Genomic DNA, 16776 nt, shown 5'->3' on the forward strand with positions numbered 1-16776 from the left:
AAAAATAGACTCTTTCCTGTAGAGCTTACCCTAGTGAAGCAGCTTACCCTATCATTTGTACCAGTTTTTGTTGTCATCACTGTGGTGCAGTGCATCTTTTGTTGAAAACAAAACCAGAGCAGTTTTTCTGTCATATAAAGTCCTTGAGGACTCTGCTCTGCTGCTGCTGGGACCAACTCTGTGATTTAATAATTCTTCAATTTTGAAACTGCACTTCCCACCATTTTTGGGATCCATGTCTTGTCTGACAGGCTGGTGGCCACCAGCAGCTGTCCTTTCTTCTCAGGGTGAAGAGGTGATACATGTGCACAGCTGTGAGTGCACAATGCTCTCACTAAACAATGAGCAAGCATCTCTGTTCTGAAATCTTTTAAGGCAGCAGGTGTGCGCAAAGTATCATGAGGTCAAGTTCATGTTATTAACCATTCTTCTGAATTTTAGACTCACAAGCAGAATTGGTGGTGGTTCAGTAACTTGATTCATTTAGCAAGGTTTTACAGTTAAGCACTTGTTTGCTTCCTCAGGAAATTTCTTCTGAGTGTAATTTTTATTCAGTGACATCTCATTTGCATGAGTAATTTAGCTTTTGTTAAACAGGCAACAGTGGCACCAGTCTGTGGACATTTCTGTGATCTGTCTTTGCATATTCTGCTCTATTGTAGTCAGATAAAGCACTCAGAGAAAGCATTCTTGAAAGTTTAGTCTGTCTCAGTGTTTCATGTGTGTAAGGAATAATGATTAATTCATAAAAACAAATTCAAATCCAGTCAATTAACTGATTCCAAATCTGCACCTATCTATTAAAATCAACGCAGCATGAAGGCTTAAGAGTGTGCAGCTAATGATAGTATTAGACTAGGATGTGAAATCACAGAGTGACAGGATGGCTTGGGTTGGAAGGGACCTCAAGGATCATCAGATTCCACCCTGAGCTGCAGGCAGGGCTGCCAACCACAAGGTCAGGAGTAGAACAGGTCGCACAGGGCCCATCCAGCCTGGCACCTCCAGGGACGGGGCATCCTCAGCATCTCTGGGCAGCAGTGCCAGCACTGCACCACTCTCACTGAAAAACTTCTTCCTGATATCTAATCAAAACCTAAATCTCCCCTCATTTAGTTTAAAACCATTCCCCCTTGTCCTATCACTATCTACCCATCTGAAAAGTTGATTTCCCTCCTGTTTATAGTCTTAAATATAAAACTGAAAAGTACAGCATGTGATCCGATGGTTCACTTGGTAGTGGGACGTGTTTGCGTGTAGTTTTCCTTTTAAGACTCCAGCTGCTGTGTTTTGCAGTTTGTATTCTTGGATTTCTTTTTAACTTGAAAAACCTTACAGTGAGTTTAGCTCTTGTAGTGGGTTGAGTTTTCACTTTAAATATGTTATTAAATTGGATTTGACAGGATGCATTTCTGTTGGTAATAGGATGATTTTTCTAAATTGTCAATATATCTAATGCCAAAAAAAAAAAAAAAGTAAAGTTGCCTGCTGAGCTAGATAAGGGGAATTAAAAAGACTGTTTCCTTTTTTTAATGGAGAAGATGTGCAAGTCATAACAGTAAACAACATTGGCTAAAGTGGGGCTCACACTGATCAATTACCAACAATTGGAGAGCCACAGCTGACCTGCTTCCAACTGCAGGAGTCTGTGTTCCTCACTCTCGGTACTGAGGGGCCATAGTAACACTCCCAGAGCTGGTATCTGATTCTTCCATTTCCCTCTTGCGGATCACAGAGTTGCCTGCTGGATTTGCCATGTGGTTATCCAAGTAATTGGTTGTACCCACCCAAGAAGTTAAGTACTAGAATTGTAATTGTCATTTTTCTTGCAATAGGTTTTCCTTAATATGGCATAATTGGAACAGAAATGTGAATTTGTGTGTAAAGGCTAATAATAACAACAAATGGAGCTAGTAAGCGGCTGTTACTATTGAGAGCTTTTGCAGAGGACAGGAAAGAATCTAAAATGAGAAAAGTCATTGCATGATTTGGAGAGAGAGGCTCAAAAATACATAGAGATTGGTTTTTTAAACTTAATGTGTTCTATCGAACTATTGTGGGGAAAGGATTGAAATTAAAAACTAATCTAGCAGAGAAAAATAGCCTTATTTTCATTTTGGATCAGTTCTCCAGTTCTGTAGGGAGGAAGGCACAGTCTTAGGTTGACATACAGCTGGAAAGTAATAGTAAAAAAAAAAATTTCTTAGCTGCACAAATGCAAGGAATTTTTCTTAATGCAGATCTAGTATGTAATATTTCTATGCATTAAGTGCATGTTTTCATATTTCATATTTTCATATGTTAGAGAATCCTGGTGACAACGTGGGCTTCAATTCAGTTTCTTTCATATGGCCCATAGGTAGAAATATTGTTATAGAAGACACAGATTCCATAGCAGATCCCTAAATCAGCATTGGCAAAAGGTTGTTCCCATTCCCCACACCCCCCAGAATTTCTGATAATTTTTCATCTTCAAAGAGAAAAAAATAAATTGTCGTGTCTTCCCTGAGCCTTCCAAGTGGCTCTGCCTCTTGTATGCCTGCTCTTCCTGTATGATAACCTAGAAATATGTGTGAAAGAACTGCACAGCGGGAGCAGGGGAACAGAATTAGCTTTCTGATATGTTCTTAGATTGTACTGAACTTCATTTTGAGGTCTGTCTAGTACAGTGCGTCTTCAGTCAGGTGGATGTCTGTCCAGGTGTGCTGTTCAGAATGTATTAAATATGAATACTGTTTCCTTTGTCTACAGCTCCCAAAGAGTTTTTAAAATAAAATTAATAGACCATTTTCAGTGATTTTTGTCCTAGATTTGTTGCTTGTATCTCTAGAGAGCCAATTAAGGGCCCCCTGAGCTTTTTTTCTTTAACTAAGTCACACACCAGTGCTTTGGAGGGGCATGCTGCCAACCTGGAATTATGAATTCTCATCAGTCATGCTTTCTGTCATACAGAGTGCTTGACTAGATTGAGATTAAATGCATGCTTCATTGTGTCACTCTTCTGGATTTTGAGACATGGGTATTATTTTAATTGCATGTATTTCCTCCCTGTGGAATTGCTGCTTTTGCCTGTCAAAGAGAAGACAGCATGATTCCAGCTGTTGGTCACAGCATTAGCAGGTGGATATGGATGATGCAGCTTGCTGGTAACGTTTGTTGAGCAGTGCTTTCATTTCAAAGGCTGTGAAACCTTTGCCACACTTCAGAAGTAATATGCTGTGTGAATAATGTAATTTCATTGATTCTTCATGAGTTATTTCAAACCTAATGTTGTCAAACAAAAATTTATCGAACATGGAGAGTCTGTTCTCATAATCATCGGGTGCCAGTCAGTAGGTTTAGCAAATGCAGACTTTAATTCTGAAGCATACCCAGTGCTTAACATACTCTAAATATCCATTGCTCTGGTTTTTAGATGTAACAAGCAGATTGAAAAATGAATTCTTGTGCTACTACAGACAATGTTCTCTAATTCTGCTAGGCTTCAGCCGTGCTTTGGAAAAGTGTAGCATGGAATATTTAGTAAGTAATTTTTAATCATGTTCTAATTATGCTTCATCGTGTTTTCTCAATAGAATTATATAACTATTAACAAAGACTCCAACCTTTTGTATTGCCTTGAAATGTGTGTGCAGCTTACCTGCTGTGTATTGTGACAATTTCAGTCATCTTCAGGTTTTTTCTTACTGCATCTGTTGGAGTTGATAAGTTCCTAAAGAGTCTGTGTCAGTATGGTCTGTTCTGATAAGGAAATAAACTCTTATCTCAGTGCCTTTTTAACCTGGAAGGATAAAGAGAAGGAATCGGGAGGGCAGGACTGTGTTTTGGGTAGAGAAGGACATCATACATAATGACTACAATAAACAGAAATGACACAATGACAATTCTGTTTTTCCATTAATGGCCTAACGATTACTTGCCTTCTTGGCAGCTGTTCAGGGTGTGTTTTTCAGGAAAGCAACCATAATGACTCCAGAATTTTTCATGAGTGTAAATAGTTTATTTTGAGCTTATCTTCCCGTATCTACAGCTATGCTGTTTTCCTGTTTCTTTCCCCACAGGCTTTACTAATACTAGATTTTGTCAGCTGTTTTATTGCTCAGAATCATGAGCTCCACCAGAAGCTCTTTGTAGTCATGCTCCAGAGCACTCTGTAACGTTGTCACCTCTTCTCTGTTCAGCCCTGTTCATGGGAGGACACATCTTTCTGCAAAGCCTAAAGGAACCCAGTGGTCGTTTCACTTCTCTGTGAGACCTTGTCGTATTCATGCTCTTTTCCCCATCCATTCAATACTTGTATAGGTTTTGCATCCTCAGAGAGCTTTCCTTCTTATCTTTTGTTAGCTTAGGTTGGCTTTTCATTTGTTTATTTTTGAGCCTTTTATATGAAATATATTGTTAAAAGCTATGTAAAAAATCTGAGGATTTGCATTGGTTGGATCACCGAATGGAGATTGGCAGGTTTTTTTTTTTGTTTTTTGTTTGTTTGTTTGTTTGTTTAAAAAAAAAAAAACTTCAGAGATTTGAAGAATTGCTTTCTCTGCAAAGTTTATAGTAACTTTTGAGTCATGTTGCTTTGTTTGGTTTGGTCTTTAACTAATGGACTTCTCTTTAGAGGTTGTTGATAGTATTTTCCCTTTGTCTTTAAAGGTTACTTCAAATTTCAGCCTGACCCTCTAAATTCCTAGTTATAATTTTTTTAATGTACTTTTGTGTGTGTTTACTAACTGCAGCTTCAGGATAAAAAATCTTTCATCCGTTGTTCTTTGTCAGAATGTGTGATCTCTCTGTATGTATTTTGCCTTCTACTTTTTTGCCTCAATGTGCCTTTGTCTAGAAGTGTCAAGGACTCGGAGTAGCAACGTGCTAGCCATGTAATTACATCGTTGTGTGGTTAATTGATAATATAACTTTACATAATACATTGCAGTTCACCAAATCACAGTACGTCTGTTTTCTTATTTTGTCTTTGTTATTTCAGAATCTTTGTAGTTTGTAGAGAGCAGTGTTTAGACAGTTTTAGGACTGGGAACGTTCAGTAAATCAATAACTCAAGGGCAAAACACACTTCCATTATGTAGCAGATTTCTCACTGTGACCTCACTGATGTTTAAAGAGAAGAGAGTTCTAAATGTCTGCAGAGCTTGGTTATTAAAACTGCCATGCATTAGTTTACTTAAAGCCAGCAACAAAAACTGCACCTAACTGCACCTGTTAGTTTTTGCACTAGAGCACAAGGCTTCATTAAGTTCCCAACATCTGTCAGAAGTGGAAGCAAAACCTTTTGAAAATACTGGGATGGGCTTAATGGTGTTGTAGGATGTGACGGTGATGTGGAACGCAGACGGCTGCGTGTGGTCCCTGATCTTGTCCTTTGGATGGACTTGGCCTTCTGTAACTTATCTGTGACTAAAAATAATTTGTGTAGGCATCCCAGACCTATTCCCTTCTGCTCCTTAAAGGAATGCTTCAGGAGCTTAATTTTTTCCTATCTCTACTAGTTTTGTTTCCTTTTTTTTTTTTTTTGCCTGTCTGAAATCTTTTATTAGTATTGTTTAATGAATTGTCTTGCTAATGATGCAGCAAATATAAGTTAAATTTTTGCCTGTAAAGATTGATACATGGAAATATATGGAGATACAAAAACGTAGAAAATAATTAAATATGCGCGTAGGTGCCTCCATGAACATAACAGAACACTGAACAGTAATTTTTTTTCCTGTAGCAGAATATTACTGGAAGTTCTGACTTGGGTGAGACTGTTAGTTTTCCTGGCCTGAAGGTCAGTGTGTATGCTCAAGGGAAAGATGTGTGGAGTTACGGACAATCCAAGAGAAGGAGCTGCTGTGAAAGGATAAATTTGGCAAGGCACGATGTTTGTCATGTGCAGTGCACAAGATTAACAGCAGTCTGGGAAGACTTTTATCAGGATAATTTGTTGTGGTGAGCAGGCTGCTCTCCACATAGCCGACTTAAGTGGTTCACTTTAGAAGCAGTGTTGTACTTTTGGCAGGTGAGGAAACGGCATGCTTCTTCAGAAGAGGATTTCATCTTCTTCCCATTTTCTTTTTAATCAAGAACAAAACGTCTTTATAGCTTTTAGGTAATTATGGCTCCTTATGCCTTTTGGATACTAGGAAAAGTTGGTGCATGGTTTTAACTTGAAATATGTCTGGAGTAGTAGCTTTATAAATGGACTTTTAAAAGATGTAGAGAAAGCACTCTTACATAAAATCATAATCAGTGCAATTCAGAATTAAATACCAGTGGTTGTTCTGTACTTAGTAATAGCCAACACTTCTGTTGACAGCGTTGGAAGTGAACTTCTACTCCAAATTTGGAGCATGTGATGCGCACAGTGGCACCTCTCCACAGAAGACTGGTGTGGTAGTGTTCGCAGGAGAGTTACTTTTCTGCAAAATCTTTAATAAAACCTTTGCAATAATGTGAACTCACTTTATTTTTGCTTCTTATAAGAGGATGAATGTGCTTTAGTTCCCGAGTAAGAACCATTCTGTAGTTAGAAAAGATGAGGTGTACTCAGCGATCATCTTCTCATTTGCCAGTACTTTTCTGGAGGTACCTAAGTAAAACCTCTTTCTTATCGATAGAAAAAGCAACTGCCGTTTTGTTCTGTCACTTTTTTGTTTACCATGCTGCACTGTATTGTGTCCTCTTATGAAATAACTTCAGAAGGCAAGAGTGCACTCTGTGCAGACATGTATGCTTTGGTATGCAGACTGTTTTCTGACATGGCTTTTCATTTTCTGTTTGCTTGTTTTGATTATAAGGTGATGTGGGGCGCAACTTTTTTCCCTATATAGAAAACTGTGAAAGTGATACCAACTCATTTACATGTGCTGGAATGAACATCTGCTGTTACTTTCCTTCCTCTAGTAAAGCTCAGAGGAAGATCGCTTACCTTCCTTTGGGTTGGCTATGTAAACTAATATGTTGTTTAAAATAAATAGAAAACATTCCTTCACCTCAAATTAAATGTGCAAGATTTGGAAATGTGAGGTTTGACTGAAGGAGTCTTGTGTTCCAAGTTCTGAAAAGTTCAGGACTCAAGCACTCATATGCTGAAAAGAAATAAGAGTCAGAAGAATTAGTTTTTCCAAAGCAAATGTTTCACTGGTATTCCTCAAGAGCTTAAATAGATATCAGGCAGTACTATATTTAGCAAATTTGCTTGGAGTCTCGTGTGCTCAAATGAATCTGCCAGTGTGAGCTGCGCTCCCGGAAATGGCTGTGCATGCTTGTCAGCAGTTATCTCTGTTCCCACCTAACACCCCTTGTCTTCTGCCAAGAACCCTCTTTGCTGAAATTTGATTTCATGGCCTCAGTCTGTGTTCTTGTAAAATAAAAGATGAATATAGTATCAACTTTGGAGTATTCTTTAAATTATATGGCTGAAAAACTTGAATGGAACTTTTGGATATTGATGATATGATGAACTTTTGGATTTTGAATGATGCTTTTGGATATTTTGAAACGTAGCCAAGAAAGTGCAAAAGAATGTTGCTGTCAGAATTTTTTGTGCAATGAACTCATAGCCTGTAAGAGCACCTACATGTGCTAAGAGGAATGGTAGTGTTTTTAATTTGTGAATATTAACTTAATCATAAGCTGAGTTCCAGTGTTTGTTTTTTGTAGGGTTAGAGACATAGCCAAGAGCTATGAAAAATCTCTTAATAGCTGCCTGTAAATAGCAATAATTCAAATACTGTGTTCATATTTTAATGATGGTGAGTAAACACTCAGATGAAGTTGGCTGTATTTTCTTAGAATTTTAGCAGCCCTTTGTGGATGGATTAGTGTGTGAGTTAGTGTGATCTAATGCATACCACCCCCCTGCCCTTCTGGTTGCCTGTACTTATGTCATAAGCCATTCTTCACATGAATTTTGAATTGTGAGGGTTTTTTTTTTTACGTTATTTGTATTTTTTTATGTGCTTGCATTTGAAATAGTGATGCCCTGTCATTAAGTAAACCAGAAGAGTGATAATTTCAGATGTCTCCAGCAGTGTAGGGATGTTTTAAAAAAACAGCATTGTCAGAATTAACATAGATTTTGCCTTCTGAGTCTTGAGTTTCTTCACAGATAAGCATACAATCACTATTTGTAGTCTGTTTGAAACAAACCCTAAGCAACCATCATATCACAGACTTGGCTGCCTTATCGGTTGGACTGATAATACAGCACCTCTATTTTTGTTTTGTAGCTGATGCTTTTTTCAAAGCTGCAGTGAGCCTTGTTCCTGAAGTGCCAAAAATGATCAGTGTAGATGGAAAGATGCGACCTTCTGATGCCTTCCTCTTGGAATTCCTTTGTAACTTCTTTTCCACATTATTGGTTGTTCCAGTAAGTTGCTTTTGTGTTTAGTGTATGTTTCATTTAATGTAAACTTTCATTGTGTTCTGGTATACACTCGTTTTTCTATCTGCCGATTGTAGTTCTTTCCTCTTTTATTCTCCTCTTTCCTGACCAAGTACAGGGTGAATCAGCTTAGTGTTACTGTTTCAATCCTCGTAATTAGAATGGTGTATTCTGCTTTTTCCAATGGCAAGGGGTCTCCTCAGCCATGCATTTCGTGGAGGTGCTAACTTGTTAGAGGGGGAAGGCTCATTGCCACTGTGGTTGTACTCCACTGACTACAGAAGATGCTGAGGAGAGCTGTGTCGGAACTGGATGCTCCTCAGAAAAATGGCTCAGGTGATTATAGGAGGAAGATCCAAACTCTCAGATTCAGTAAAGAACTTGCAGTGGCATTATAGGGTTCAGTAACTAGCTTCCACCATTCCTTTTTCTATTTACTTTGAAGTGCAGACAATGAGAAGGAAGGGTTCCAAGAGGACTGAAACTTGTCATACAAGTGTTGATGGCATTGCACCAGCTGCAAGCTGGAATAAGCTGGGTGCAGTATTAAAACTGCTTGCAAAAAAAATCATGGTTTACATAGAACGCATCTTTGTAACTGTATTCCTTTCCTATTAAAAGTTTCTTGATTGTGACTTTGACTTCCCAGTGTAAACGTTCTCATAAAACTCATATGAGTAATACACTTGTTTCTTACTGACATTATTTGAATTAAAAAAATTCTACCCAGTAGGTGATTTTAGGGCCCTGGGTTTTAAGAAGCTGACAATTCCGCATCACTCCCCCATGAGTATAAAACAAAGCCTTTCAAAGTGTCTCTGTGAGGGCTGCATAGAGAATGTTTATTATTACGGGAAAACGAGCATTTTGGTATGAAACTGGAACACAATCATAGAATATCCCAAGTTGGAAGAGACCCATAAGGATCATTGAGTCCGACTCCTGGCAGTTGGACTATGAGTTCTCAAAATGGGGAAGAGATTTTTAAAAGGATTTTCTGAAAGCACACTTCAGGGGAGGAGTTGCCAGTTCTTGTTTGTGTTGTGGTTTTTGCTCACACAGAGTTCACACTGTGACTTGAAACCGCCAAATGCCTCATAATAATCTTCATTTTGTTTTGGGATTGGCTGGAGCTTTGCTTTGGGTGTTTGGTTTTTTTTGGTTGCTTATTTTCTTTTCTGTAGGACCATCCAGAACAAGGAGTGTTGTTTCTTGTGCGAGGACTACTAAACGTGATCCAGGATTATACTTGGGAGGATAACAGCGATGACAAAGTCAGGATTTACACTAATGTTTTGCATCTGCTGTCTGCAATGACTCAAGAAACATATATCTACCATGTAGATAAAGGTAACATGTTTGCCTGTTCCATCATGCAATTTGCAGTATTCCTATACCTAGTTAATGAAGATCAGTGTTACCCAATTTTCCCATCCAGGTTCACATGTTGTGGGTTAAAATGATCACAGGAGGTGACTGCCAAGCAGATATCTAGTAAATAGACCTGAATCTGATATGAGAATTCTACATTTATGGGCTTTTTGTGTCTGAAGTATCAACCTGATTTATACTTATCACTGATGTTTCATTCACACACATTAACACCAATTCTAAGAATATAACGCCTGGTTTTCATTATTTAAGTAATGTATTTGCTGCTTTGAAGGCACGTTTTCAGCTTCGGCAATTGTAATAGCTTATAAAAAAAAAAAATCTTCAGAATAGCTGGAAAATATTCTACAGATCTTTTTTTAAGTGTCTGTAGTCTTTCTGTAATAGCATGATATTTTGATGGCTCTGGTGTTGAGAGTTTTCATAGAGAGGTCCCCAAATTGTGATACAGTGACAATTAATTCTTTCAAAGAATACGAGCAAGATGAGTCACTATGAGAGACCAAGATAGCTCAGAGTTCTCTTTTGGTTGCACAGGGCTTTCAGGCGGCAGCAAGCTGGGATCCATTCTGCAGCAGTCTATCAGAGTTACCAACCATGACAAGAATATCTCTTGCAGTCAGCGGTGTAGAAGCTGGGTCTCAGTTGAATAACTGCTCTGCAGTGAACTTCCTGTTCACATTTCTCATGGAACTGTGGTTGACCTGCTTTTGTTTTCATTAGATTTTTATATGTGCAAAAAAACTGCATAAACCCAATATGAGATATTCAATTATATTTCAACAGAGAGAGAGTTGAGAGTATGAATTAGTGATTTCTCCATGCAGTTGGACAATGGTTCAGATCAGGTATCTTAACTTCTTAAAATGAAGTTTACCTGAGAACGAAGGATAAACTTTTGCTTATGTGATATCTGCTTTACCCATAGTACAGTTAAGTTCACAAATTTCTTATAACCTTTGTCTTAGAGCAGTATAAATAAATAAAGCCAGAATTAAAAGTATCAGTTGTATAAATTCTAGAAACTTCAAAAAAGAACAATCTTTCAAGGTCTCAGAAATTAAAAATGTGCTTTCTGCATTTCTTTCCAGCACATAAGATTTTACTGTAGGAAAGGACATAATTTATTTTTAAAATGTATTTTCCATTGAAAATCTTGTTTGCACCAAGTAAAATACAAACTTTGGCCAAGTCCTGCTGCTATTGAAAATGATGACCAAGCTTTTCTAACAAGGAAAATGTGAACACTGATACCATTTTCTTCCCTAGTGTTTGAGTGTAGCAGGTATTTTTGGACCTGGCTGCATCCAGGAATATAGGAGTGGTTTTAGTCTAGGAGATTCTTTTAAACTGTTACATTCTTAGAATCAAGAGGACATAGTAGGCAGCCAATTTCAACAAGATTATTTCATTTGCTTAGTGAAGGAAAGTCATTTTATAAGATCTGGTCTTCTATAAATTGCTGGTATTTTCAGTAACAAACAAACTCATAACTCTTGAGATAGGCCTGATCTTTACTTTATCTCTGCAGTGGATTCCAATGATACCCTGTATGGTGGAGACTCCAAGTTCCTGGCTGAAATCAGTAAACTATGTGAAACAGTAATAGCACAGATTCTGGATCATCTCAAAACCCTTGGAAAGGAAGAGGTATGTCCATACTTCAACTGGATTTAATGCAAAACCAAAATTACTTTGGAGTTGAGTAAACAGACCGCCTTCTTGGCCAGGTTTGATCTTTTTGGAAGTTCTGGAAGCTTTACAATGAGAGGGAATCAGTTTTCTTGTTTTACTTAGTTTTACTTCTTTAAAGAAGTTAATTGATCGTGTATGCAGACTTGTGGTAGAAAGACCTAATGAAGGTTAAGAGTTTCGAATTTTCTAATCTGAATATTGGCGTAGTCTGGGTTGTGGAAACATGACACTCTGTGTGGGGCAACATATAGATACCTTTATAAAGAAAAGGTCTTTGGAATGAGTGAGCTTCATGATGCAATCCTTGTCCTTAGCAAACTGGAGATTGTGCCACGCTCACTTATTTGTGGTGCAGAATCTGCTCCTTGTCCATCTCTCTTGTATCCTCCTGGCTGTCACCTTTCTCTCTCTGTAAATAAGCCATATTTTCTTGCCAGCTAAGTTATTTTCCTGAGATGTCCCATTCTGTAATAAGCAAAATGGGAGTTCATACTTAATGGTAAGTGCAGTGGAAATCTCCTTAAATTTGTACAAGTTTTGGATCTCAGACCATAGAAAGAGAGGTGCAGGGTGAGGGAAAACATGCTTTGTCTCTAACCTCTAAGTGTGTTTTATTTGTTCAATATGAGGTAAAGAAAACTCTTGGCATTTCATTGGATTTCTTGATTGGAGTTGTAGAGTCTGGGAGATGAAACACTGTACCAGTTTGTGTGTGGAGGGCAGGTGACCCGTGTTTTTCAGTGAAATCGTTGTGCTAACTTGCCTCTTTCTGAGGTTGAGCCTCGAGTTGCTCCTACTGAGCTACTGAATATTGGTTGCAGTCTTGTGGGCTTGTAGAGGGAGGTGGGAAGGCAGGAGATAATCATCTGATGCAACTTTTAAAGTACCATGTTTCCCAGTAGCTTGTGGTGTTTACAGAATGTATAAGGCATGATATGCCAGTTTGGAGACCTCTGTTACGAGTGCAGTTAGTCTTTTCACTGCTTTTGCTATATTGTTTACCCTTGTTAAGCAACCATAGAGGTGTAAGATGCTTTGGCAGGGGGGTTGGACTTGATGATCTCTGGAGGTCCTTTCCAACCCCTACAATTCTGTGATTCTGTGAAATCCTTTGGAAATGCCTTTACGTCATTGTATTCATGACCACTGTGAATGGCAATTCTTTTTCAGAGCTGCTACAGGAAAGAAAAAGACGCTTTGCTAAGTGGTGTCCGAGCAGATGTTGGCAGGAGATTTTAACAGTTTTCTGGGCAGTGGGTCGCGTATGAGGGATTTCTTATGTCTGAATCCCATTTGGAGTATGTGGGTGAGGATGTTTGTATGGCTGTGTGTGTGGTTTCTGAGAGGCTTTTTTTCAACTTTCAAGCTTAATTTGAGAGGTTGTTATTTCTCTGATGTATCTGTTATGTAGAAAACTGGATTTAAAGCTAAGCAGCATGGCTGTAATTCCTGCCCTGCCTTTGTCTCACTGTGTCTTGGATTTATTCCTGTGTCCATCCTTACTTATGGAGTATCTAATTTGCTTTGTTGTGTAAAAGTCCTTGAGAGATTTTGACCAAAAAAAAAGTTCTGTAAGAATGAATGTTTTTTGGAGGAAGCTGTTGTTGCTGAGGAAATAGAGGTGACAGTATTGTCATAGCCCTCTGCTGGTACATAGGTACATAGGACCTAGCATGAGATCTCTGTGGCGTTTTCATTGCCTTGGTGACAGTGACCTTATATTATTCATCAGCTTGGCCGCGTGTTTAAACAAACAGACCTCTGATACTGAGTTTTAATTGGTTCATTCCCTTTCAAAACTACTGAGGAGAATAGTAGGTCCTCACAATAAAAGGCTTTCACCAGAATGGTGGTTTGGAAGAGAGCAGTGCTGCTTCAGTCAACTCAGTGTGGTCCTTTTGCATTATTAAAGAATCCTTCATCTGTGTTACAGTGCTTGAAGTACAGTTCTCACTTCTGGACAGTTCAGTGTAATGCAAAGAGGTGCCCTGCCAGCCCAGAGACTTGGCTGGGCTGACCCATGCCGTGCCCTGAGGCAGCGCTGTGGCCGTGCTGAGCTCTGTGGGTGCCTGGGCTCTGTTGTGGGACGCTGCAGTGCTGGGCAGCCTGCACAGGGAGCAGCGGGCCAAAGTGAGCCACAGCTTTTCTTAGAGAAAGCTGGAGGTATCCTTATGCCATAGGTGTCTGGAGAAAGTCTTTAAAGACAGGAGTGAGTGACTGAACCACTAGCCAGAAGGTCACGAAAACAATTACATATTCTGTTGTGAGAAATATTGTATTTTCTTCTGCTTAGCTGTATGAAACTTGGACATTGCTCTGCACTTTGGGGAGCCTGAGGTCACATCATTGAGTGATGATTTGTTGTGTTTTCTTTTCATTCTGTGGTGATCAGCATTATTCCACAGGTTTTGGAAAATGCAGCTCCTGGGGGCAGCTCCTCTTGGTGTGGGGATTGTCAGTCCCGTGGCTCTGCGGCTGCCGAGCAGCTGATGGCTCCTTTTTGTGTGCAGCCTCTGAACGCACACTGCAGGTCAGCATGCAGCACAGCCACAGCTGCCAGCAGGCTGGCAGTGTGCTGGCATGCATCACTCCCCTGGGTGGCAGAGTGGTGCCATGTTGCACAAACATGCCTGCTGTCACCAGGACCCTTGTCTGACCCTGCTGGTTAGTTTTCATACACGGATTTACTGCACATTTGTGCCGCTCTCTCTCTCTCTCTCTCTCTCTCTCTCTCTCTCTCTCTCTCTCTCTCTCTCTCTCGTTGCACTGTGTAAATGGGAACTGGGTGCCAAAATGCTGTCTGAGATGACTGTGCCTACCCCAGCATGATGGGAGTTAGCATGTGTCTCTTCCAGCTTTTTTACTGTTTCAAAGTCATTTTTTTTTTTTTTAAGTACTTATGTTTCCAGTTAGTCAAAACATCATCCCTACTTTCAAGAATGGATGATCTGCTGGTGTTGTTACTGCCTGGAAAGCCTTGCTAGTTATGTCCAGTTCTGAGTGCTGCTGCATTTGTGTTTTGCCCAACAATTTCAGGGCTTATGAGAGTGCCTCCAGAGACCTCCTTAAAGGTTGGAGGTGCTCAGTGGAAGATGCACAAGCATTAGATAGTGGGGAAAAAAAACCAAAATGTAGTTAAACACCCTGTTTTGCCAGTTCAGCATAGATGGTGACAGGAGGGAGGCTGCGTGTAACACTGACTAGCAGGCAGTACACTGTATCTTTTTCCCTGAAGGATGGCAATCCTCTGAAAGAAATACTGTAGTAATATTTAAGCATTGACAGCTATTTTTCTGTTTACTGTCATTCAGAGTGGCATCTCTGTTCTTTGTGTTAACATTCCTGGACTAGACTGATTGTGTTCCTCTGCCTGGTAGGGAGTATGGTTCAACACTTCCAAATAATGGCTGCAGTTTCAGCTAATAAACCAATTTTGGAGCTACTGGGATGAAAGATTCTGAAGTAGGTAACTGTTAGAGGAAGAAAGAGCTGTCTTCCTGATAGCTCCATGTAATCAATTCAGTGTTTACAGAACATTTCCTGGACCCTGTAGCAGCTCTGGGCATTCTGTATGTATGTGCAACTCATCAGATTTTCTCTGCATCTACTGCTGTGTGGCTGATACACAGTAGTAACCACTCTTACACTTCTCAATTGGAGCACGCTGTGCCCTCTTTTCTAGCTTGCCAATTCTTTAATGGCATGGCTTTCTGCTTTTACAGAAATATCTGGGGGACTGATGGCAGTCTGTGTTTCTTTGTTTAGTAGCATCTCACCTTGCTTCTGCTGACAGTGAGAAGTGAAATTAATTTACTTTTGGTCCCTTAGGGAAAGGGCAGAGGCTGTGTGGCTGCACTGGTGGTGTCAGGAGAGCACAACTTGCACTGATCACACCGCTTATCCCAATTTTTGCCTCATTCCCTCTGTAGTCTTGTACCTGAGTGCAGTATGTTAGCTACCCCACCATATATTGAACTGAGAGGGCTGAAGTGAGTATCAAGTTCAGTAATCGAGGTGCTGAGCTGATAGTTCTAGTTACTGCCTTGCTATTGTGGATAAGATGCAGCTTTGGTTTTGTCAGGGACCTGTTTTCAGCCAAAACCAAAGGACAGCAGCAGCAAAGCAGTATAAAAGAGGTGCTGTGTGTAAGATGCATCCAACAATAATCTGTCTTCAGTGCAGAACTGTCAGTGCTGGAGAGCTGCCCTGCAGAGTCTGAAAGGCAGTGGTGTTCCTCATGGTAGGTTACAGCAAAGCACTGGTTCTCCTCGAGCTCCCTCCTAAAAATTGTAAGGAAATTAATTACTAAATTAATTACTAACATGGTACAGGTGTGTTTCCCTAGAAGAAAAGCAGGTTAAAAAAAAAAAAAAAGGAAGTCACCCTCACTGTGAAGTTCATCCACATATTTGTGTGGAACTTCCTGTGTTCCAGCTTTTGGCCATTGCTCCTTACGCTACCATAACACACCACTAAGACCCTGGCCTTGCCTAATTGCCTCCCACACCTTAGATATTTATAAACATTGATCAGATCCTCTCTCAGTCTTCTCTCTAGGCCCAGGTGTCTCAGCCTTTCCCTGTGCAAGAGATGCTCCAGGCCCCTATATTGTCTTTGTTATCCTCCTCTGGACTCTTTCTAGGAGATTTCTTTTTTGAACTGGGGAGCTCAGAACTGGACATGTGGGTTGACTCATAATTATCATTTTTTTTGTTTTATTTGGAATGGAATGTGGAAACTGTTCCATATTCCTGCAGCTGTACTGCTGTGTATTTCAAAACAATTATCTGTCCCTTGCACTTGCAAGCAAACTTGGAGAGGTTATGCTGGGATGACTGTATGATAACACAGGAATTCTTTTCTCATTATAGACTCTGAAGCGACAAAGCCAGCTGGCACTCTATTTCTTCAACACGATTTTAGCTCATGGCGATCTACGAAACAACAAACTAAACCAGCTTTCAGTGAATCTCTGGAATCTTGCCCAGAAACATGGCTTTGCTGACACCAAGACAATGGTAAGGAGTACGTACTGCAGAGAAATCGGTTAAGATTTTCTTTAGCTCCTTTTGTGGGAAAAGGCAATCCTATATAGGTTGATCCAAAAGTAACACCTCCTATTTATTTCCATGGAAACAACAACAGATACGAAAAGCACAGTAATGTTGTTTGATAGAGCAAATTCCCAGCCACAAGAAACTATTGTTGTTTTAACATAGTCATCACTGTTAGCGATACATTTTTGTCACTGATGAAATCTGCAGAGGTGACCCAGTGTTGTTGCTAGGAAAATATTGCCCCCACAGTCC

General features: G+C 39.7%; 1 protein-coding gene across 7 annotated transcripts in view; it reads left to right on the forward strand.

Annotated features, from left to right (window-relative positions):
• The window catches only part of VPS35L (VPS35 endosomal protein sorting factor like), a 53422-nt gene that overhangs the window by 33823 nt on the left and 2823 nt on the right, over positions 1-16776 (forward strand). For 4 of the 7 annotated variants that reach the window (XM_048961695.1, XM_048961698.1, XM_048961697.1 and 1 more), the window contains exons 27-30: positions 8226-8365; positions 9565-9730; positions 11304-11422; positions 16339-16485. In XM_048961695.1, coding sequence (XP_048817652.1) covers positions 8226-8365; positions 9565-9730; positions 11304-11422; positions 16339-16485 — 572 coding nt within the window. Of the gene's footprint in view, positions 1-3415; positions 3523-4061; positions 4479-8225; positions 8366-9564; positions 9731-11303; positions 11423-16338; positions 16486-16776 lie in introns of those variants that run through there. The other 3 variants (XM_048961702.1, XM_048961699.1, XM_048961700.1) reach the window with 3 other exon arrangements.

The sequence above is a fragment of the Lagopus muta genome, chromosome 15 (genome assembly GCF_023343835.1).
Source record: "Lagopus muta isolate bLagMut1 chromosome 15, bLagMut1 primary, whole genome shotgun sequence".
In the NCBI taxonomy this organism is placed as follows: domain Eukaryota; kingdom Metazoa; phylum Chordata; class Aves; order Galliformes; family Phasianidae; genus Lagopus; species Lagopus muta.